At 46.0% G+C, this 25,677-nt stretch overlaps 1 protein-coding gene across 2 annotated transcripts in view; it reads right to left on the reverse strand.

The window, feature by feature from the left end:
* LOC110525252 (serine-rich coiled-coil domain-containing protein 1) overlaps positions 1 to 25,677 on the reverse strand; it is a 124,788-nt gene that overhangs the window by 32,944 nt on the left and 66,167 nt on the right. The window contains exon 10 of one of the 2 annotated variants that reach the window (XM_036979390.2): positions 24,995 to 25,032. The exons of the other annotated variant lie outside the window; for it this stretch is intronic. Within the exon in view, the coding sequence (XP_036835285.2) occupies positions 25,030 to 25,032 (3 nt within the window). The 3' untranslated portion in view covers positions 24,995 to 25,029. The remainder of the gene's footprint in view (positions 1 to 24,994; positions 25,033 to 25,677) is intronic. 2 annotated transcript variants of the gene reach the window in all.

The following is a 25,677-nucleotide window of genomic DNA, read 5'->3' on the forward strand; positions in this document are numbered from 1 at the left end:
CACAGGGGGTACCGGTACCAAGTCAATGTGGAGGCTATACACAGGGGGTACCGGTACAGAGTCAATGTGGAGGCTATACACAGGGGGTACCGGTACCAAGTCAATGTGGAGGCTATACACAGGGGGTACCGGTACAGAGTCAATGTGGAGGCTATACACAGGGGGTACCGGGTCAATGTGGAGGCTATACACAGGGGGTACCGGGTCAATGTGGAGGCTATACACAGGGGGTACCGGGTCAATGTGGAGGCTATACACAGGGGGTACCGGTACCAAGTCAATGTGGAGGCTATACACAGGGGGTACCGGGTCAATGTGGAGGCTATACACAGGGGGTACCGAGTCAATGTGGAGGCTATACACAGGGGGTACCGGTACCAAGTCAATGTGGAGGCTATACACAGGGGGTACCGGTACCAAGTCAATGTGGAGGCTATACACAGGGGGTACCGGGTCAATGTGGAGGCTATACACAGGGGGTACCGAGTCAATGTGGAGGCTATACACAGGGGGTACCGGTACCAAGTCAATGTGGAGGCTATACACAGGGGGTACCGGTACCAAGTCAATGTGGAGGCTATATACAGGGGGTACCGGTACCAAGTCAATGTGGAGGCTATATACAGGGGGTACCGGTACCAAGTCAATGTGGAGGCTATATACAGGGGGTACCGGTACCAAGTCAATGTGGAGGCTATACACAGGGGGTACCGGTACCAAGTCAATGTGGAGGCTATATACAGGGGGTACCGGTACCAAGTCAATGTGGAGGCTATATACAGGGGGTACCGGTACCAAGTCAATGTGGAGGCTATACACAGGGGGTACCGGTACCAAGTCAATGTGGAGGCTATACACAGGGGGTACCGGGTCAATGTGGAGGCTATACACAGGGGGTACCGAGTCAATGTGGAGGCTATACACAGGGGGTACCGGTACCAAGTCAATGTGGAGGCTATACACAGGGGGTACCGAGTCAATGTGGAGGCTATATACAGGGGGTACCGGTACCAAGTCAATGTGGAGGCTATATACAGGGTTACCGGTACCAAGTCAATGTGGAGGCTATACACAGGGGGTACCGGTACCAAGTCAATGTGGAGGCTATACACAGGGGGTACCGGTACAGAGTCAATGTGGAGGCTATATACAGGGTGTTACGGTACAGAGTCAATGTGGAGGCTATACACAGGGGGTACCGGTACCAAGTCAATGTGGAGGCTATACACAGGGGGTACCGGTACCAAGTCAATGTGGAGGCTATACACAGGGGGTACCGGTACAGAGTCAATGTGGAGGCTATATACAGGGTGTTACGGTACAGAGTCAATGTGGAGGCTATATACAGGGGGTACCGGTACTGAGTCAATGTGGAGGCTATACACAGGGGGTACCGGTACCAAGTCAATGTGGAGGCTATACACAGGGGGTACCGGTACCAAGTCAATGTGGAGGCTATACACAGGGGGTACCGGTACCAAGTCAATGTGGAGGCTATACACAGGGGGTACCGGTACAGAGTCAATGTGGAGGCTATATACAGGGGGTACCGGTACAGAGTCAATGTGGAGGCTATATACAGGGGGTACCGGTACCAAGTCAATGTGGAGGCTATACACAGGGGGTACCGGTACCAAGTCAATGTGGAGGCTATATACAGGGGGTACCGGTACCAAGTCAATGTGGAGGCTATACACAGGGGGTACCGGTACCAAGTCAATGTGGAGGCTATACACAGGGGGTACCGGTACCAAGTCAATGTGGAGGCTATACACAGGGGGTACCGGTACCAAGTCAATGTGGAGGCTATACACAGGGGGTACCAGTACCAAGTCAATGTGGAGGCTATACACAGGGGGTACCGGTACCAAGTCAATGTGGAGGCTATACACAGGGGGTACCGGTACCAAGTCAATGTGGAGGCTATACACAGGGGGTACCGGTACCAAGTCAATGTGGAGGCTATACACAGGGGGTACCGGTACCAAGTCAATGTGGAGGCTATACACAGGGGGTACCGGTACCAAGTCAATGTGGAGGCTATACACAGGGGGTACCGGTACCAAGTCAATGTGGAGGCTATATACAGGGGGTACCGGTACCGAGTCAATGTGGAGGCTATATACAGGGGGTACCGGTACCAAGTCAATGTGGAGGCTATACACAGGGGGTACCGGTACCAAGTCAATGTGGAGGCTATACACAGGGGGTACCGGTACCAAGTCAATGTGGAGGCTATACACAGGGGGTACCGGTACCAAGTCAATGTGGAGGCTATACACAGGGGGTACCGGTACCAAGTCAATGTGGAGGCTATATACAGGGGGTACCGGTACCAAGTCAATGTGGAGGCTATATACAGGGGGTACCGGTACCAAGTCAATGTGGAGGCTATACACAGGGGGTACCGGTACCAAGTCAATGTGGAGGCTATATACAGGGGGTACCGGTACCAAGTCAATGTGGAGGCTATATACAGGGGGTACCGGTACCGAGTCAATGTGGAGGCTATACACAGGGGGTACCGGTACCAAGTCAATGTGGAGGCTATACACAGGGGGTACCGGTACCAAGTCAATGTGGAGGCTATACACAGGGGGTACCGGTACCAAGTCAATGTGGAGGCTATACACAGGGGGTACCGGTACCAAGTCAATGTGGAGGCTATACACAGGGGTACCGGTACCAAGTCAATGTGGAGGCTATATACAGGGGGTACCGGTACCAAGTCAATGTGGAGGCTATATACAGGGGGTACCGGTACCAAGTCAATGTGGAGGCTATACACAGGGGGTACCGGTACCAAGTCAATGTGGAGGCTATATAGAGGGGGTACCGGTACCAAGTCAATGTGGAGGCTATACACAGGGGGTACCGGTACCAAGTCAATGTGGAGGCTATATACAGGGGGTACCGGTACCGAGTCAATGTGGAGGCTATATACAGGGTTACCGGTACCGAGTCAATGTGGAGGCTATATACAGGGGGTACCGGTACCAAGTCAATGTGGAGGCTATACACAGGGGGTACCGGTACCAAGTCAATGTGGAGGCTATATACAGGGGGTACCGGTACCAAGTCAATGTGGAGGCTATACACAGGGGGTACCGGTACCAAGTCAATGTGGAGGCTATACACAGGGGGTACCGGTACCAAGTCAATGTGGAGGCTATATACAGGGGGTACCGGTACCAAGTCAATGTGGAGGCTATACACAGGGGGTACCGGTACCAAGTCAATGTGGAGGCTATACACAGGGGGTACCGGTACCAAGTCAATGTGGAGGCTATATACAGGGGGTACCGGTACCAAGTCAATGTGGAGGCTATATACAGGGTTACCGGTACCAAGTCAATGTGGAGGCTATATACAGGGGGTACCGGTACCAAGTCAATGTGGAGGCTATACACAGGGGGTACCGGTACCAAGTCAATGTGGAGGCTATACACAGGGGGTACCGGTACCAAGTCAATGTGGAGGCTATATACAGGGGGTACCGGTACCAAGTCAATGTGGAGGCTATATACAGGGGGTACCGGTACCAAGTCAATGTGGAGGCTATATACAGGGGGTACCGGTACCAAGTCAATGTGGAGGCTATACACAGGGGGTACCGGTACCAAGTCAATGTGGAGGCTATAAACAGGGGGTACCGGTACCAAGTCAATGTGGAGGCTATATACAGGGGGTACCGGTACCAAGTCAATGTGGAGGCTATACACAGGGGGTACCGGTACCAAGTCAATGTGGAGGCTATACACAGGGGGTACCGGTACCGAGTCAATGTGGAGGCTATATACAGGGGGTACCGGTACCAAGTCAATGTGGAGGCTATATACAGGGTTACCGGTACCAAGTCAATGTGGAGGCTATATACAGGGGGTACCGGTACCAAGTCAATGTGGAGGCTATACACAGGGGGTACCGGTACCAAGTCAATGTGGAGGCTATATACAGGGGGTACCGGTACCAAGTCAATGTGGAGGCTATATACAGGGGGTACCGGTACCAAGTCAATGTGGAGGCTATATACAGGGGGTACCGGTACCAAGTCAATGTGGAGGCTATACACAGGGGGTACCGGTACCAAGTCAATGTGGAGGCTATACACAGGGGGTACCGGTACCAAGTCAATGTGGAGGCTATACACAGGGGGTACCGGTACCAAGTCAATGTGGAGGCTATACACAGGGGGTACCGGTACAGAGTCAATGTGGAGGCTATACACAGGGGGTACCGGTACCGAGTCAATGTGGAGGCTATACACAGGGGGTACCGGTACCGAGTCAATGTGGAGGCTATATACAGGGTTACCGGTACCGAGTCAATGTGGAGGCTATATAGAGGGGGTACCGGTACCAAGTCAATGTGGAGGCTATACACAGGGGGTACCGGTACCAAGTCAATGTGGAGGCTATACACAGGGGGTACCGGTACCAAGTCAATGTGGAGGCTATACACAGGGGGTACCGGTACAGAGTCAATGTGGAGGCTATACACAGGGGGTACCGGTACCGAGTCAATGTGGAGGCTATACACAGGGGGTACCGGTACCGAGTCAATGTGGAGGCTATATACAGGGGGTACCGGTACCGAGTCAATGTGGAGGCTATATACAGGGTTACCGGTACCAAGTCAATGTGGAGGCTATATACAGGGGGTACCGGTACCAAGTCAATGTGGAGGCTATATACAGGGGGTACCGGTACCGAGTCAATGTGGAGGCTATACACAGGGGGTACCGGTACCAAGTCAATGTGGAGGCTATACACAGGGGGTACCGGTACCAAGTCAATGTGGAGGCTATACACAGGGGGTACCGGTACCAAGTCAATGTGGAGGCTATACACAGGGGGTACCGGTACCAAGTCAATGTGGAGGCTATACACAGGGGTACCGGTACCAAGTCAATGTGGAGGCTATATACAGGGGGTACCGGTACCAAGTCAATGTGGAGGCTATACACAGGGGGTACCGGTACCAAGTCAATGTGGAGGCTATACACAGGGGGTACCGGTACCAAGTCAATGTGGAGGCTATATAGAGGGGGTACCGGTACCAAGTCAATGTGGAGGCTATACACAGGGGGTACCGGTACCAAGTCAATGTGGAGGCTATATACAGGGGGTACCGGTACCGAGTCAATGTGGAGGCTATATACAGGGTTACCGGTACCGAGTCAATGTGGAGGCTATATACAGGGGGTACCGGTACCAAGTCAATGTGGAGGCTATACACAGGGGGTACCGGTACCAAGTCAATGTGGAGGCTATATACAGGGGGTACCGGTACCAAGTCAATGTGGAGGCTATACACAGGGGGTACCGGTACCAAGTCAATGTGGAGGCTATACACAGGGGGTACCGGTACCAAGTCAATGTGGAGGCTATATACAGGGGGTACCGGTACCAAGTCAATGTGGAGGCTATACACAGGGGGTACCGGTACCAAGTCAATGTGGAGGCTATACACAGGGGGTACCGGTACCAAGTCAATGTGGAGGCTATATACAGGGGGTACCGGTACCAAGTCAATGTGGAGGCTATATACAGGGTTACCGGTACCAAGTCAATGTGGAGGCTATATACAGGGGGTACCGGTACCAAGTCAATGTGGAGGCTATACACAGGGGGTACCGGTACCAAGTCAATGTGGAGGCTATACACAGGGGGTACCGGTACCAAGTCAATGTGGAGGCTATATACAGGGGGTACCGGTACCAAGTCAATGTGGAGGCTATATACAGGGGGTACCGGTACCAAGTCAATGTGGAGGCTATATACAGGGGGTACCGGTACCAAGTCAATGTGGAGGCTATACACAGGGGGTACCGGTACCAAGTCAATGTGGAGGCTATAAACAGGGGGTACCGGTACCAAGTCAATGTGGAGGCTATATACAGGGGGTACCGGTACCAAGTCAATGTGGAGGCTATACACAGGGGGTACCGGTACCAAGTCAATGTGGAGGCTATACACAGGGGGTACCGGTACCGAGTCAATGTGGAGGCTATATACAGGGGGTACCGGTACCAAGTCAATGTGGAGGCTATATACAGGGTTACCGGTACCAAGTCAATGTGGAGGCTATATACAGGGGGTACCGGTACCAAGTCAATGTGGAGGCTATACACAGGGGGTACCGGTACCAAGTCAATGTGGAGGCTATATACAGGGGGTACCGGTACCAAGTCAATGTGGAGGCTATATACAGGGGGTACCGGTACCAAGTCAATGTGGAGGCTATATACAGGGGGTACCGGTACCAAGTCAATGTGGAGGCTATACACAGGGGGTACCGGTACCAAGTCAATGTGGAGGCTATACACAGGGGGTACCGGTACCAAGTCAATGTGGAGGCTATACACAGGGGGTACCGGTACCAAGTCAATGTGGAGGCTATACACAGGGGGTACCGGTACAGAGTCAATGTGGAGGCTATACACAGGGGGTACCGGTACCGAGTCAATGTGGAGGCTATACACAGGGGGTACCGGTACCGAGTCAATGTGGAGGCTATATACAGGGTTACCGGTACCGAGTCAATGTGGAGGCTATATAGAGGGGGTACCGGTACCAAGTCAATGTGGAGGCTATACACAGGGGGTACCGGTACCAAGTCAATGTGGAGGCTATACACAGGGGGTACCGGTACCAAGTCAATGTGGAGGCTATACACAGGGGGTACCGGTACAGAGTCAATGTGGAGGCTATACACAGGGGGTACCGGTACCGAGTCAATGTGGAGGCTATACACAGGGGGTACCGGTACCGAGTCAATGTGGAGGCTATATACAGGGGGTACCGGTACCGAGTCAATGTGGAGGCTATATACAGGGTTACCGGTACCGAGTCAATGTGGAGGCTATATACAGGGTTACCGGTACCGAGTCAATGTGGAGGCTATACACAGGGGGTACAGGTACAGAGTCAATGTGGAGGCTATACACAGGGGGTACCGGTACCAAGTCAATGTGGAGGCTATATACAGGGGGTACCGGTACCAAGTCAATGTGGAGGCTATATACAGGGGGTACCGGTACCAAGTCAATGTGGAGGCTATATACAGGGGGTACCGGTACCAAGTCAATGTGGAGGCTATACACAGGGGGTACCGGTACCAAGTCAATGTGGAGGCTATACACAGGGGGTACCGGTACCAAGTCAATGTGGAGGCTATACACAGGGGGTACCGGTACCAAGTCAATGTGGAGGCTATACACAGGGGGTACCGGTACAGAGTCAATGTGGAGGCTATACACAGGGGGTACCGGTACCGAGTCAATGTGGAGGCTATACACAGGGGGTACCGGTACCGAGTCAATGTGGAGGCTATATACAGGGTTACCGGTACCGAGTCAATGTGGAGGCTATATAGAGGGGGTACCGGTACCAAGTCAATGTGGAGGCTATACACAGGGGGTACCGGTACCAAGTCAATGTGGAGGCTATACACAGGGGGTACCGGTACCAAGTCAATGTGGAGGCTATACACAGGGGGTACCGGTACAGAGTCAATGTGGAGGCTATACACAGGGGGTACCGGTACCGAGTCAATGTGGAGGCTATACACAGGGGGTACCGGTACCGAGTCAATGTGGAGGCTATATACAGGGGGTACCGGTACCGAGTCAATGTGGAGGCTATATACAGGGTTACCGGTACCGAGTCAATGTGGAGGCTATATACAGGGTTACCGGTACCGAGTCAATGTGGAGGCTATACACAGGGGGTACCGGTACAGAGTCAATGTGGAGGCTATACACAGGGGGTACCGGTACCGAGTCAATGTGGAGGCTATACACAGGGGGTACCGGTACCGAGTCAATGTGGAGGCTATATACAGGGGGTACCGGTACCGAGTCAATGTGGAGGCTATATACAGGGTTACCGGTACCGAGTCAATGTGGAGGCTATATACAGGGTTACCGGTACCGAGTCAATGTGGAGGCTATACACAGGGGGTACAGGTACAGAGTCAATGTGGAGGCTATACACAGGGGGTACCGGTACCAAGTCAATGTGGAGGCTATATACAGGGGGTACCGGTACCAAGTCAATGTGGAGGCTATATACAGGGGGTACCGGTACCAAGTCAATGTGGAGGCTATATACAGGGGGTACCGGTACCAAGTCAATGTGGAGGCTATACACAGGGGGTACCGGTACCAAGTCAATGTGGAGGCTATACACAGGGGGTACCGGTACCAAGTCAATGTGGAGGCTATACACAGGGGGTACCGGTACCAAGTCAATGTGGAGGCTATACACAGGGGGTACCGGTACAGAGTCAATGTGGAGGCTATACACAGGGGGTACCGGTACCGAGTCAATGTGGAGGCTATACACAGGGGGTACCGGTACCGAGTCAATGTGGAGGCTATATACAGGGTTACCGGTACCGAGTCAATGTGGAGGCTATATAGAGGGGGTACCGGTACCAAGTCAATGTGGAGGCTATACACAGGGGGTACCGGTACCAAGTCAATGTGGAGGCTATACACAGGGGGTACCGGTACCAAGTCAATGTGGAGGCTATACACAGGGGGTACCGGTACAGAGTCAATGTGGAGGCTATACACAGGGGGTACCGGTACCGAGTCAATGTGGAGGCTATACACAGGGGGTACCGGTACCGAGTCAATGTGGAGGCTATATACAGGGGGTACCGGTACCGAGTCAATGTGGAGGCTATATACAGGGTTACCGGTACCGAGTCAATGTGGAGGCTATATACAGGGTTACCGGTACCGAGTCAATGTGGAGGCTATACACAGGGGGTACAGGTACAGAGTCAATGTGGAGGCTATATACAGGGGGTACAGGTACAGAGTCAATGTGGAGGCTATATACAGGGGGTACCGGTACCGAGTGAATGTGGAGGCTATATACAGGGGGTACCGGTACAGAGTCCATGTGGAGGCTATATACAGGGGGTACCGGTACCGAGTCAATGTGGAGGCTATACACAGGGGGTACCGGTACCGAGTCAATTGTCTCATCGCGCACCAGCGACTCCTGTGGCGGGCCGGGCGCAGTGCGCGCTAGCCAAGGTTGCCAGGTGCACGGTGTAGCCTCCGACACATTGGTGCGGCTGGCTTCCGGGTTGGATGCGCGCTGTGTTAAGAAGCAGTACTGGTTGGGTTGTGTATCGGAGGACGCATGACATTCAGCCTTCGTCTCTCCCAAGCCCGTACGGGAGTTGTAGCAATGAGACAAGATAGTAGCTACTACAACAATTGGATACCACGAAATTGGGGAGAAAAAAATGGGTAAAATTCACAAAAAAAAAAAAAAAAAAAAAACGAACAGCATTCTCACGTTCCTTTTGTTCCTTTTGTCCAGGTGGGAAATGCCAGTGTGTCCAGTGCAATGGAGATTGCGTCATCTGTGGATCTGTTGGAGCGGTATGCGAATTGTAATGGGTCTGGGAAGATGGTGTTGATGTGGGCCATGACCAGCCTTTCAAAGCACTTCATGGCTACAGACGTGAGTGCTACGGGTTGGTAGTCATTTAGGCAGGTTACCTTGGCGTTCTTGGGCACAGGGACTATGGTGGTCTTTTCACCAAGCACCCGGATCTACGCCCCACCCTGTATCGGTGTCTCCTCTTCAAGCAAATGACTGGGATTTGGACCTGGTCTGGGACGAGCCGTATATCTTTCCCTCCGAATTGTTAAAGAAGAATTCTTTGTCCAGCACGAGGTGAGTAATCGCTGTTCTGGTGTCCAGAAGATCCATAAGAGACAGTGGCAGAAACATTATGTAAAAAAAAAAAAAAAGAAGTTAAAACACAAAAACCCAGAACTTGTGTTAGAACGTGTCCTAAATGGCACCATATTCCCTATATAGTGCATAACTTTAGACCAGAACCCTTATAGTGTGGGTTAAACATGCTCCCTGAAGGAGGGGGAAAGGAAAAGGTATTGACCAGCTGCTTGCCTGATTAAGGATCCAGAGTCTTCTGAAGAAAGGTATTGACCAAATGGACAAAACTGACTAAGGATCCAGAGCTTTCTGAAGAAAGGTATTGACCAAATGGACAAAACTGACTAAGGATCCAGAGCTTTCTGAAGAAAAGGTATTGACCAAATGGACAAAACTGACTAAGGATCCAGAGCTTTCTGAAGAAAAGTCTTGACCAGCTACCAACCTGATGAAAGATCCAGAAGCTTATAATTGGCTCATTTCATCCCCTCCTCTCAGGTCGATTATGAAAATGAGAATGTGTCCTCAAATCAACTGACCTGGTGAAATAAGGGTTAAAAAAGAAAAGAAATGGGAGACTCCAATTCCATGTCGGATAAAAGAGAACGCAACACAACCTTCCAACATGTTGAATCTGGTGCAAAACAAAATAGCAGTAAAATTAGCAGTATTTTTCTGTGTTGTAATTCTTCATGTACATCCAGTCTACCCTATGTATTTATTCTACTCTCACTGGCCCCATCCCTGCACACACACACACACACACACACACACACACACAAAGAGTACAACTAAATGAGGCTTTGGTTTAATGTTTCATCTCTTTAAACACTTTACTCTGCTGCTACCTCCTCCTGTCCTTGTTTCTGTCAGCCCTGTGTGATATTCCTCCACTGATCTGGGGTTTGTTTCAAACATAAGGCAATTTTAATTGCTCTCTTAATTGTTGCGATCGCAGTCTAGCAAATGTAACGTTGCGTTCCTGAATTATATCCGTGTTAGTTGTTGCATAACTGCTGCTGTTATTACCACTAATGCTGTCTTGGAGGTTCGTTTTAAATGACTGTTTTCAATCAAGGTAATGCTGCTTTTGTGTTTTGGATATTTGACATTAGTTTTAAGTACTGCCCAACACCATGCCTGTACAGGTTTGGCTTTGAAGTGTAATTTCTCTCTTTTTTCCCCCCATCTGTAATGTCTGGCTAGTAATTATCATGTATGAGGATTACCCGTTACACATGAGAGGAATTCTTTATATTAGCATAAGACAAACGTACAAAGACATTACTGTAGTCTAATTACTGTGTAAGGACTTTGAATTCATGCGCTCAGTGAGCCAAGTGATCTAAATCGGGGCATAGACATACACAGTGACAAACGAATCCAATCTTCCTCAGGGACCGTGTTCTCTTGGTACAGACAGTCAAAGCCAGTATATGTTCCGACAAGTTCAGGGAGTTGTAAAAAATAACCTCTCCTTTCTCAGTCCAAAAGGGAGGTGACGGGAGGCACAGACCAAAATGTAGACAGTGCATGATAGATTCGCTGCAACTCTTATTCCCTCTCTCTCCAACACACTCCACTTTCCTAAGAGAGGCTGTCTGGGGAGTCAGTCCAACTTCTCGCCCAATCACTTTATGATGCGCTTTTAAATCTTTGTCACCATGGCGCCCTTCTCCATTTGCCTCTCTGTCACCATGGCACCCTTCTCCATTTGCTGCTCTGTCACCATGGCGCCCTTCTCCATTTGCTGCTCTGTCACCATGGCGCCCTTCACTATTTGCTGCTCTGACACCATGGCGTCCTTCTCCATTTGCTGCTCTGTCACCATGGCGCCCTTCACTGTTTGCTGCTCTGTCACCATGGCACCCTTCACCATTTGCTGCTCTGTCACCATGGCGCCCTTCACCATTTGCTGCTCTGTCACCATGGCGCCCTTCACCATTTGCTGCTCTGTCACCATGGCACCCTTCACCATTTGCTGCTCTGTCACCATGGCGCCCTTCTCCATTTGCTGCTCTGTCACCATGGCGCCCTTCTCCATTTGCTGCTCTGTCACCATGGCGCCCTTCTCCATTTGCTGCTCTGTCACCATGGCGCCCTTCTCCATTTGCTGCTCTGTCACCATGGCGCCCTTCACTATTTGCTGCTCTGTCACCATGGCGCCCTTCACCATTTGCTGCTCTGTAACCATGTCGGTCTCTCCATGTCCTCGAACCACCATGATTGACTGGCCTACATACAGTAAGACAAGCATGGGGGCTGGTTGCCTTGAACAGACCAAAATAGCAGGCTACTAAAGAAGCATATGTCAAACCGTGCACACACACGAACACACACACACACACAGTTTCAGTGGTAAAGGGTTGTCAAAGACAGAATATTCCTGCATTCTCTGCAAATAAAAAATACCTTGCCTATGTGGCTGCTGTATTCCTTAGGCCTTGGAGAGGCAAAAACAGACAGACTTTTCACCAAGGCCACTCTCACTGTCCACAATCTCATTTAAAAAAGAATAATAATTCTACAGCTCGGTATTCTCTCAGGGCATGGAGGATAAGTGCAACAAGAAAGCTTACACTAAGAATGAGTCCCATGTCATATCGGTCTGAGCGGCCATAGCAACTGTTTCTCCCAGTCTCTCTCTCCCACATGCTCACGTGGGTTCCTCCTCTGCTGCTGTCCCCCTTGTCCCACTCACACTGTACCGTCTTCTGTCCAGAGAATTAGAAGAAGCTAATTCATTTCAGAATCCATTCCATTCTTATGAAATACAATCAGAATTCTCCCTTTTGAAACATATGCTGATTGCACTGGTTGTCTATTAAGATGCTCTAAAACCTCCAATTAATTGTATCCCGGGTCAGCAATGTAAGAAGAACTGATGATCAACTGTTGTGTGTGTATATATATTTATATTATTTTCCTGTGTGCGGATTGTAAACGAGTTCTCTTTCATTGCTTAAAATAGACAAGTTCAATTGAAAGGTTACTGCAAAAACCCAATCTGAAAACGTTTTTAATTGTGTTATCTTTAACGATGTGAAACTATTTAAAGGGAATTTTTCAGAGTGTTTCTTTGAACTTTGTAGTAATTAAAAAGGGGAATATGATGTGGCAATAGCACATTAAAAAAAAACACCGTCCCCCTTTTTTTGGCAAGGAGAATATAACCGCAGGGAATCTCACCTTTTTTTTCATCTTTAATGCTTTATTATTGAACACCGAAAGTCATTAAAACATATAAATCCATCTGTAGAATAGGCTTATCTGGCTATGGAGATCTGGAGTAGCCAGAAATAACCTTTCAGATCAACTTACCAACAACATCTAGTGAGTTGTCTTTTCTCGGGCCACCAGAGAGAGCCTTGTAGAAGCATCACAATCCCCAACCTACTAACCAGAACTATTTCTCTGGTCCAGAATGTACAAGTGAACCCAACTAAATATTCAGAGTAATATTTGAACAGGCCAATCACATGCCGGAGGTATTAAGAGCACTCACTGTAGAGATATTGGCAGGTGAAGTTATTGAGATTTCCTGTTTAATAAACTGGGCTAGCTATTGGCTAGCTTACCTCTGCTCTAGGTATGTTTTTACAGTACGAAGAACAGAAACCATTGTATCTCCTCACTCAGGTATTAACAATCTAGACCAGACCTGGGATCAAATACTATTTCAGGTATTTTAATTAACCAGCCATTGAATTAGCCAAACAGGAAAGGAGCCTTAGACGAGAGATTTTGCCACTGGCCAATGCAGTGAAGCTACAGATGGCTCGGTATGGTCTTTCCTGGGACTCATACGGACACAGGTAGTCAGCACAGCTTGTGTTCATTACACACACCTCAACCAAACTAAGCCCTTGGGCCTGACATAGAAAGACATTAGAACATAGAACATAACACAAAGTCTGCATGAGAGTCAATGGTGCATCAGTCCAGGGGATAGACCCAGGTGCTCATAGCACATGACTCCATAAGCACTATATGGATAAAACAGAGCAACATGCAATACTAAGCATGTTCAGTACTTTATTAGGGAAGAGAAACCCAATGTAGCTTAGCTTGTCAACGTCTTGCTTGGCTAATTTCTCTCGTTCTGATGGGTAGCACTTGATTAAATCAGAGCTCTTTAATAGAACCATTAAAACAAATAGCGGCAGTTGCGCTAATGAAAAGTAACGCTAATTTAATACTAGAAAAATCCTTTCACAATAGCCTCGATGACTTCGCTCATACTTATGGGTAATTAGCCTATTAACGGCACTTGTAGAGAGCATGAGTATCATGGCTGAATGTCAGCCGCTGTGGAACGATACCTCATATATCTGTTGATGTTGACAGAAGGGCTTTGATAAAAACTGTTTAGCCTTAGCCTTAGCCTTGCCATCACTGAATGCCTCAGGGGAACCGAGACCAAAAGCTCACAAAAAGAGCAGATTAATTTAATGCGAGGAGTCATGACAGGAAGCAGGCTTGACTTTTTCAAACAGTTCTCAGCGGATTGTGGAGGAGTTAGTTCAAACCAATTCAACATCAAATCAATGACTTGTATGGGTGTCTGTTGAATCATTAAATCCTTCCACTTTCATGTCCTGCTCTGGTACAAAAAAAAAAAACAATAATATTAATAAGAACAAAATGAAGTATTTTTTCAGCATTCAGGAGTGTTACAAGCTTGAGCTAAAGGCCCCAGGAATAGACAGTGCCCTGCAGCAGTCTTAACACATCCCTCTGCCTGTCACTTACCACCACCGTCGCCACCCCACCACTGCTCGTGAGTTTAAGTTACAGGTTACATTTGACTACTTATTCCAAACTACAAAAAGATACATTGGCAGAAATCAGCAAAACAATGCTCTCTTTACACAAAAACACAAAATAAAACACTATTCACTGTCCCCGTTTAAAGTGGGACGGTTACCATAACGATAACACTCTGAGAACCTCAATCAGGTCTGTGCCCCCGTCTTTAATTGTGCGTGTTCACATTCCATTCTGATGAGGACATTGTTCAGCTAATTAGTGTAATTAGATTGGTCGCATTTAGCCTGACCCTCAATGGAATCGTGATCCCTCCATGCAGCACCTGACCTTGACTATGATCCACCAGAGTGCTGTGACTGAGTCACTGCCACACAGTTCTCTTGACACAGCACATCGACAGGCAGCAGATCTCAACCCACACCCCACTCTAACCCGGTTTACAATGGCCACATCAATTAGTTACTTGTTTACCCAAGACCACAGGACAGACTGTCAAGCGGAGCCCCGAAGTCACACACACACACACACGCAAAGAAACTCACTGTTTGTTAGCGAGGATGGGTTCTTTTCCCATCATGCTTTTTAGTCCACAGTGCCTGCCAGGTCTGCATTATTATAACACAACAGACCAAAGCCCCTGCCTGGGCTATGATTAATGAAATTCCATTATGTATGCCCTTCAGCGCAGCGTCTGCGTTTCACAGGATCAGAGGGGACGTTGGGCATTACTGATTCCCCGGGCTGGGTTTTGTGCTGCTGGCTGGACCTGCACGGAAGGGCCACTTCCACTGGATCAATGGAAGGTGAAATTTGGAAAACTTTTGCGAGAGGCCTGTCCACCGGACTCTGGGGCCTCTTTCCGCATTCATGAAACAGATGTCCCTTCATTAATAAGTCCAGGTCTGGAGACAGGCGGAGACAGAGAGAGAGTGAGGGAAAGAGAGAGAAATAAAGAGAGTGAGGGAAAGAGAGAAAGAAAGAGAACAGCCTTACATGCACTAAATTAGCCACTCCAGCTCTGATGCACGCACGCACACGGCAGAGACTCGCTAGCCATGTAATTACTGTGCACTACAGTGAGTAAAGTGAAGGTGCTGAACGTTCTTATAGACTCCATATTTCACTGAGTGTCAACACACTGGGTAGGAATGCACTTAACTTTTATCACACAGTCAGTGTAGCGATAGTGATCACACGTTTAATGCTCCCACTGAGCAACTGTACATTAAAATGTTCATGCAAGTTTCCTTAAAGCTCTTAGTTCATACAGTCGACGCACGCACGCACGCACGCACACACTGACTGAGTATCTCTCTCTCAGATTCCAAATACTGTAAATCTACCAAAGAAAGGTCTGTTAAATTGCTCACTTGAATATATGCAGTTTAAGACTTGAATATATGCAGTTTAAGACTTGAATATATGCAGTTTAAGACTTGAATATATGCAGTTTAAGACTTGAATATATGCAGTTTAAGACTTGAATATATGCAGTTTAAGACTTGAATATATGCAGTTTAAGACTTGAATATATGCAGTTTAAGGCTTGAATATATGCAGTTTAAGACTTGAATATATGCAGTTTAAGACTTGAATATATGCAGTTTAAGACTTGAATATATGCAGTTTAAGACTTGAATATATGCAGTTTAAGACTTGAATATATGCAGTTTAAGACTTGAATATATGCAGTTTAAGACTTGAATATATGCAGTTTAAGAAACAAGAATCATGAAATATGCTGTCTAGGGCAGTCAAACAATATTCATGTATTGGCAATATCAGAGACTCACTCTGACTCTTCTTTTGAGGATGCTGAGATCTCTATACATGGATACAATTTGTTCAGAAGTAGATATGGGGGTGGAGCTGCAGTTTACATCCAGAATCATATTCCAGCAAAACAACGGAAGGACCTATCCTATACTAGTTGGTTGCTGCTATAGATTTCATGTGAAATATCTTGATGTAATTTGCTAAATGTTGGATAAGGTATCTGATAAAAATAGGGAAATGTATTTTGGGGGAGGTAAATAGATTTTTTTTTTAACACCAACTGTCCAATGAAAAATAAATGTATTTCTGTTGCCAATGTATGTAACCTGACCCATGTTATGACATTACCAACCAGAACATAATAGGTCCGGTATCACATCAACTTGTAACGATCACATTTTTACTAAAATGGCTGAACATTGTTCTAAAGCTGTATCAGTGGCACTAGGTTGTTGTGATCGTAACTTGGTTGCACTCACTAGGAAAACTAAAATACCAAAGGCATTTGTAATCTACCCAAGGTCCTACAGAGGGTTCAATCAGGACTCATTTGTGGGTGAGATTAAGAATGGGCAGTGGTTAGAAGTGTGTAATAAGGATGAGTATAGCTGAGTGTAGCTGATAAGCACGCCCCTTTAAGAAATTATTTGAGTATAGCTGATAAGCACGCCCCTTTAAGAAATGATTTATGAGTATAGCTGATAAGCACGCCCCTTTAAGAAATGATTTGAGTATAGCTGAAAAGCACGCCCCTTTAAGAAATTATTTATGAGTGTAGCTGATAAGCACGCCCCTTTAAGAAATGATTTGAGTATAGCTGAAAAGCACGCCCCTTTAAGAAATGATTTATGAGTGTAGCTGATAAGCACGCCCCTTTAAGAAATGATTTGAGTATAGCTGAAAAGCACGCCCCTTTAAGAAATGATTTATGAGTGTAGCTGATAAGCACGCCCCTTTAAGAAATGATTTGAGTATAGCTGAAAAGCACGCCCCTTTAAGAAATTATTTGAGTATAGCTGAAAAGTACGCCCCTTTAAGAAATGATTTATGAGTGTAGCTGATAAGCACGGCCCTTTAAGAAATGATTTGAGTATAGCTGAAAAGCACGCCCCTTTCAGAAAATGCACTGTCAGGTCAAACGGTGCCCCATGGATTGATGATGAGCTGAGAAATTTCATGATTCAGTGTTATGATGCCAAAAAAAAACTCAGCAGATAAATCTGGCACTCTGTTTGATAAGAAAAGTTATTGTGAATGAAGAAATCTTATGATCAAGCTAAACGAAGGAAAGAAGAAGGGATTCTATCAGCACAACATTGATGAAGTGAAGGGTGATGGGAAAACTGTGGAGAACGTTGAAAGCTATTATGGGTAGGAATTCTAATATGTACGCCTCTTTTGTTAAATCAGAGGGAATATTTATTACAAAACCACTGGACATTGCAAACTACTTTAATTAATATTTTACAGGCAAAGTGGACAAGTTGAGGAATGCTATGATTCCAACCTATGGCTCCATGTCATATACATTTGAAGTCGGAAGTTTACATACACCTTAGCCAAATACATTTAAACTCAGTTATTCACAATTCCTGACATTTAATCCTAGTAAAAATTCCCTGTCTTGGGTCAGTTAGGAACACCGTTTTATTTTAGTAGAGAGACTGATTTATTTCAGATTTTATTTCTTTCATCACATTCCCAATGGGTCAGAAGTTTACATACACTCAATTAGTATTTGGTAGCATTGCCTTAACTTGGGTCAAACGTTTCGGGTAGCCTTCCACAAGCTTCCCACAATAAGTTGGGTGAATTTTGGCCCATTCCTCCTGACAGAGCTGGTTTAACTGAGTCAGGATTGTAGGACTCCTTGCTCACATGTGCTTTTTCAGTTCTGCCCACAAATGTTCTATAGGTTTGAGGTCAAGGCTTTGTGATGGCCACTCCAATATAGAGGTCGACCGATTATGATATTTCAACGACCAATACCAATTATTGGAGGACCGAAAAAAGCTGAAACCTATTAAAATCGGACGATTTATATATATATATATACAGTGGGGCAAAAAAGTATTTAGTCAGCCACCAATTGTGCAAGTTCTCCCACTTAAAAAGATGAGGCCTGTAATTTTCATCATCATAGGTACACTTCAACTATGACAGACACAATGAGGGGAAAATATCTAAAGAAATCACATTGTAGGATATTTTATGAATTTATTTGCAAATTATGATCCATTTGCGACCAAGCTTTAACTTCCTGACTGATGTCTTGAGATGTTGCGTCAATATATCCAAATAATTTCCATCCTCGTGATGCCATCTATTTTGTGAAGTGCACCAGTCCATCCTGCAGCAATGCACCCCCACAACATGATGCTGCCACCCCTGTAATTCACGGTTGGGATGGGGTTCTTTGGCTTGCAAGCCTCCCCCTTTTCCTCCAAACATAACGATGGTCATTATGGCCAAACAGTTCTATTTTTGTTTCATCAGACCAGAGGACATTTCTCTAAAAAGTACGATATTTGTCCACATGTCCAGTTGCAAACTGTAGTCTGGCTTTTTATGGCGGTTTTGGAGCAGTGGCTTCTTCCTTGCTGAGCGGCCTTTCAGGTTATGTCGATATAGGACTCGTTTTACTGTGGATATAGATACTTTTGTACCCGTTTCCTCCAGCATCTTCACAAATCAGTTTGCTGTTGTTCTGGGATTGATTTGCACTTTTTGCACCAAAGTATGTTCATCTCTAGGAGACAGAACGCGTCTCCTTCCTGAGCGGTATGATGGATGCGTGGTCCTATGGTGTTTATACTTGCGTACTATTGTTTGTACAGATGAACGTGGTACCTTCAGCATTTGGAAATTGCTCCCAAGGATGAACCAGACTTGTGGAAGTCTACAAAAAAAATTCAGAGGTCTTGGCTGATTTCTTTTGATTTTCCCATGATTTCAAGCAAAGAGGCACTGAGAGTTTGAAGGTAGGCCTTGAAATACATCCACAGGTACACCTCCAATTGACTCAAATTATGTCAATTAGCCCATCAGAAGCTTCTAAAGCCATGATATCATTTTCGGGAATTTTCCAAGCTGTTTAAAGGCACAGTAAACTTAGTGTATGTAAATTTCTGACCCACTGGAATATTGACACAGTGAATTATAAGTGAAATATTCTGTCTGTAAACAATTGTTGAAAAAAATGACTTGTCATGCACAAAGTAGATGTCCTAACCGACTTGCCAAAACTATAGTTTGTTAACAAGAAATTTGCGGAGTGGTCGAAAAACAAGTTTTAATGACTCCAACCTAAGTGTTTGTAAAAGTCCGACTTCAACTGTACCCTTATAAAAAAATTGCATCATGAAGGAGAGGCAATGTATGTTTTAATTTCACCAAGTAGAAAGGGAAGAGGTAAAAAGGATGCTGTTGTCTCTTTCGGATGACAAGTCACCTGATACAGATCATCTTGATGCCAAATTGATAGAGTTCCAGCTAAACAAATATCAGCCCCAATCGCTCATATGTTTAATACATGCTTGATGTATAGGGTGTGCCCAGAAGTCTGGAAGGGCCACAAGGTCATTCCACTACCTAAGGATAAAAAAATATGCATTCACTGGTCCTAATAGTCATCATATAAGCTTGCTTTCTGTGTTAAGTCAATTATTGGATTTTTTTTTTTATCTGAACAAATCCAGGATTATTTCTCATGTTATGGTCTGACAACGGGGTTCCAGCATGCAAACAGAGGGGCATTCTACAAGTACGGCCTTAGCACAAATGACAGATGATTGGTTAAAGAGTATGGATGACAGGAAGTTATATGGAAGTTATATGGTGCAGTGTTGCTAGATGTCAGTGCTGTTTTTGATGTAATTGATCATGAACTGTTACTTTGTAAACTCAAATGTTATGGTTTTAAGTCTGCAGTCCTTTATGGAAAACTATCTATCCAGGAAAAGGCAAAAAGTGTTCTTTAATGGTAACTTTTCAATCAAACAGGAAACCACTCACCCAGAGGCGGCGCTCCTAGTGGCCGGAGACTTTAATGCAGGGAAACTGCAATTCTACCAAATCCCTAACAACATGTTAAATGTGCAATCAGAGGGGGAAAAAAAATTCTAGATCACCTGTACTCCACACACAGAGACGTGTACAAAGCTCTCCCTCGCCCTCCATTTGGTAAATCCGACTACAACTCTATCCTCCTGATTCCTGCTTACAAGCAAAAATTAAAGCAGGAGGCACCAGTGACTCAAAATGGTCAGATGAAGCAGATGCTAAACTACAGGACTGTTTTGTTATCACAGACTGGAACATGTTCCGGGATTCCTCCGATGACATTGAGGAATACACCACATCAGTCACTGGCTTTATCAATAAGTGCAGTGACTGTACGTACATACCCCAACCAGAAGCCATCGATTACAGGCAACATTCACACTGAACTAAAGGGTAGAGCTGCCGCTTTCAAGGTGCAGGACTCTAACCCGGAAGCTACAAGAAATCCCGCTATGCCCTGCGATGAACCATCAAACAGGCAAAGCGTAAATACAGGGCTAAGATTGAATCATACTACACCGGCTACGATGCTCGTCGGATGTTGCAGGGCTTGCAAACTATTACAGACTACAAAGAGAAGCAAAGCCGCGAGCTGCCCAGTGACACGAGCCTACCAGACGAGCTAAATCATTTCTAAGCTTGCTTCGAGGCAAGCAACACTGAGGCATGCATGAGGGCATCAGCTGTTCCAGACAACTGTGTGATCACGCACTCCGTAGCCGACGTGAGTAAGACCTTTAAACAGGTCAACATACACAAGGCTGCGGGGCCAGACGGATTACCAGGACATGTGCTCCGGGCATGTGTTGACCAACTGGCAGGTGTCTTCACTGACATTTTCAACATGTCTCTGATTGAGACTGTAATACCAACATGCTTCAAGCAGACCACCATAGTCCCTGTGCCCAAGAACACAAAGACAACCTGCCTAAATGACTACAGACTACGTCCGCAGCCATGAAGTGCTTTGAAAGGCTGGTAATGGCTCACAACACCATTATCCCAGAAACCCTTAGACCCACTCCAATTTGCATACCACCCAAACAGATCCACAGATGATACAATATCTACTGCACTCCACACTGCCCTTTCCCACCTGGACAAAAGGAACACATATGTGAGAATGCTGTTCATTGACTACAGCTCAGCGTTCAACACCATAGTACCCTCAAAGCTCATCACCAAGCTAAGGATCCTGGGACAAAACACCTCCCTCTGCAACTGGATCCTGGACTTCCTGACAGGCCGCCCCCAGGTGGTGAGGGTAGGTAGCAACACATCTGCCACGCTGATCCTCAACACTGGAGCTCCCCAGGGGTGCGTGCTCAGTCCCCTCCAGTACTCCCTGTTCACTCACGACTGCATGGCAAGGCACGACTCCAAAACCATCATTAAGTTTTCTGACGACACAACAGTGGTAGGCCTGATCACCGACAACGACGAGACAGCCTATAGGGAGGAGGTCAGAGACCTGGCCAGGTGGTGCCAGAATAACAACCTATCCCTCAACGTAACCAAGACTAAGGAGATGATTGTGGACTACAGGAAAAGGAGCACCGAGCACGTCCCCATTCTCATCGACGGGGCCGTAGTGGAGCAGGTTGAGAGCTTTAAATTCCTTGGTGTCCACGTCAACAACAAACTAGAATGGTCCAAACACACCAAGACAGTCGTGAAGAGGGCACGACAAAGCCTATTGCCCCTCAGGAAACTAAAAAGATTTGGCATGGGTCCTGAGATCCTCAAAAGGTTCTACAGCTGCAACATCGAGAGCATCCTGACCGGTTGCATCACTGCCTGATACGGCAATTGCTCAGCCTCCGACCGCAATGAACTTCAGAGGGTAGTGTGTACGGCCCAGTACATCACTGGGGCAAAGCTGCCTGCCATCTAGGACCTCTACCCTAGGCAGTGTCAGAGGAAGGCCCTAAAAATTGTCAAAGACCCCAGCCACCCCAGTCATAGACTGTTCTCTCTACTACTGCATGGCAAGCAGTACCGGAGTGCCAAGTCTAGGAAAAAAAGGATTCTCAACAGTTTTGACCCCCAAGCCATAAGACTCCTGAACAGGTAACCAAATGGTTACCCGGACTATTTGCATTGTGTGCCCCCCCAACCCCTCTTTTACGCTGCTGCTACTCTCTGTTTATCTTATATGCATAGTCACTTTAACTATATATTAATGTACATACTACCTAAATTGGCCCGACCAACCAGTGCTCCCGCACATTGGCTAACCGGGCTATCTGCATTGTGTCCCACCACCCGCCAACCCCTCTTTTTACGCTTCTGCAACTCTCTGTTCATCGTATATATGTATAGTCACTTTAACGATACCTACATGTACATACTACCTCAATAAGCATGACTAACAGGTGTCAAGATATAGTCTTGCTACTCTTTTTTCAAATGCCTTTTTACTGTTGTTTTATTTCTTTACTTACCTACACACACACACTTTTTCCCCCTTTTTTTCGCACCATTGGTTAGAGCCTGTAAGTAAGCATTTCGCTGTAAGGTTTACACCTGTTGTATTCGGCGCACGTGACAACTAAACTTTTATTTGATCAGTAAAGATATTCACTGTGGTGTTTCTCAAGGAAGCTGCCTAGGCCCACTTCTCTACTCTATCTTTCCTAATGATTTACTACCTTCAGTAATGAACAAAGCAAGACTGGCAATGTATGATGATGACTCTACAATGTATAGCGCAGCATCAGAATGTAATGAGCCAACAGATGTACTGAGTAGTAAACTAAGAATGGTGTCTGTTTGGGTTGATATGAACAAATTGGTGTTGAACATTTCCAAAGCTAAATGTATTGTATTTGTTTCAAGATATATGCTTGCTGATGATCCCCAATTGAATTTGTCAATGAATAGAACGCATGTAGAGCGAGTGAAGAAAAAAAAACTACTAGACGTCAGATAATATTGTTATGGGTAAGGGAATTTCTGTTACAAGAAAATGTTCAGAGTATGTAACGTCTTGCACTCTGAATCAGGTGATTAAATCCCTGGTCCTATCACACTATCCAGTCATCTACAGCAAAGAAAGATGTGAAAAAGCTCCAAATGGCTCAAAACAGGGCTGCCAGATCATCTCTTCATTGCTCTAAACAGGGCTGCCAGATAATCTCTTCATTGCACTAAACAGGGCTGCCAGATCATCTCTTCATTGCTCTAAACAGGGCTGCCAGATCATCTCTTCATTGCTCTAAACAGGGCTGCCAGATCATCTCTTCATTGCTCTAAACAGGGCTGCCAGATCATCTCTCCATTGCTCTAAACAGGGCTGCCAGATCATCTCTTCATTGCTCTAAACAGGGCTGCCAGATCATCTCTTCATTGCTCTAAACAGGGCTGCCAGATCATCTCTTCATTGCTCTAAACAGGGCTGCCAGATCATCTCTCCATTGCTCTAAACAGGGCTGCCAGATCATCTCTTCATTGCTCTAAACAGGGCTGCCAGATCATCTTTTCATTGCTCTAAACAGGGCTGCCAGATCATCTCTTCATTGCACTATCTGTATGAATATTATCCAAATGCATCAGAATCTCTCATGGTTTCATGTTGAAAACAAATTATTATCCAGTCTACCGATAGTAAATTAAGGGCATATAAAGACAACCCAAGCCAAGGACAAATTCGACATGAATCAACAGTTTTACATAGAGCCATAGCTGAATGGAACTCTTTACCTAATCCATATTTCTCAGGCAAAAAGTAAATCCACCTTCTAGAAAAAAATATAAGAACATCTAATGCGAAAGACCATATGACTGGAAGGGAAATAGAAAGCATCAATTTAATGTTAAATGTGTTTCCCGTCAATTAAAATACCTGTCTGTATGGTCTACTTGTTAAATGTTTGTAAAGTCTTCACTTAAAATAGTTTGTAATTGTCTTATTAATTGGTGTTGGACCCCAGGAAGATTAGCTAACGTTACGGTGTTAGCTAAAGGGGACACTAACAAAATTCACAGTGCATTTGGAAAGTATTCAACAAAGTACTGACTAAAGGGTCTGAATACTTACAGTACCAGTCAAATGTTTAGACACACCTGCTCATTCTAGGGTTTCTTTATTTGTACTATTTTCTACATTGTAGAATAATAGTGAAGACATCAAAACTATGAAATAACACATATGGAATCATGTAGTAATCAAAAAAGTGTTAAACAAATCAAAAATATATTTTATATTTGAGATTCTTAAAAAGTAGCCACCCTTTGCCTTGATGACGGCGTTGCACACTCTTGGCATTCTCTCTGCTTTTGGTCATTGTAAATGTTTGGTTTTATTGGACTCTATAGACATGTCATAGTCTGACCTTTTCTGTATGAAAATCCATTCTAATCTGCCATAGGATGGAACCATGGGAGACTGCTCACCAAGAGACAGCGATCAAAATGAAAAAGACAGCACACCTACATGGACAGTCGTTTAATGTGATGGCGGAGATGCAAGTAAATCAAATGTGATTGTTTTGAACACCTTCAGTGGTATATTCCCGGATTGGGTAATTGGGATTTATTCATTTAAAATGACATTATTAGGATGTTTTCTGTGTTTGGTGATTAGAGGGAGTGATGGGAGTGCCACCCTGCTTTGATTACAGACAGGCAGACAGATAGACAGGCAGACTGGCTGCATCACACAGAGAGAGATCTCCTACCTGCATGGTGCCTCAGCCACATCACATGATGCTGGTCACTGCGAAGCCAAGGAGTGGATGGGAAAACAACAATATGGAGAGATGAGTATGTTAGAGACAAACACGATGAATACATACAACATGAATTGTTTACATGAATTAAATTATATTGTGGATAGCTCAAACATCCCTTCCTACATGAGCAATAATCTGTGAATTGTCACAAATAAATGTAAACCCCATAAAGTCCCCTAATTCTGACAATATTGTTCTCGGGGGAACTTGTTAAAGAAAAAGGACTGGACATTTGGATGCTTATTGGGTGGCAACATGAAGAGAGGACATAAAGGGACAGATGGCATACATCAGAAATGTGGAGAACGAAGAGAAGTTAACCATGGTTGGAATTAGCATTCTAACGGGACTACGTGCAACACAAGGTAGTGAAGCCAGAGAAGGAGACATCGGAGGACAGAGAAGAATGGGATCAATAGAACGAATATGAGGGAGCAAAAGAAAAGCGAGTAATAAGGGGAATCTAAAAAGGAGACAAGGAGATGGAAAAGGGGGGGGGTGAACATGGAGGAAAGGGGGGGGGGCAGAGAAAGAGGGACACAGGAATAGGGATGTAAGAAAGGAGATGAGAACAGAGAGGGGACATAGAATCAATGAGTAATGATGAGTGATGGTGGAGTGACAGTTAG

Source organism: Oncorhynchus mykiss, chromosome 6 (assembly GCF_057628025.1).
Source record: "Oncorhynchus mykiss isolate SJ-2025 chromosome 6, ASM5762802v1, whole genome shotgun sequence".
NCBI classification, from domain to species: Eukaryota; Metazoa; Chordata; class Actinopteri; order Salmoniformes; family Salmonidae; genus Oncorhynchus; species Oncorhynchus mykiss.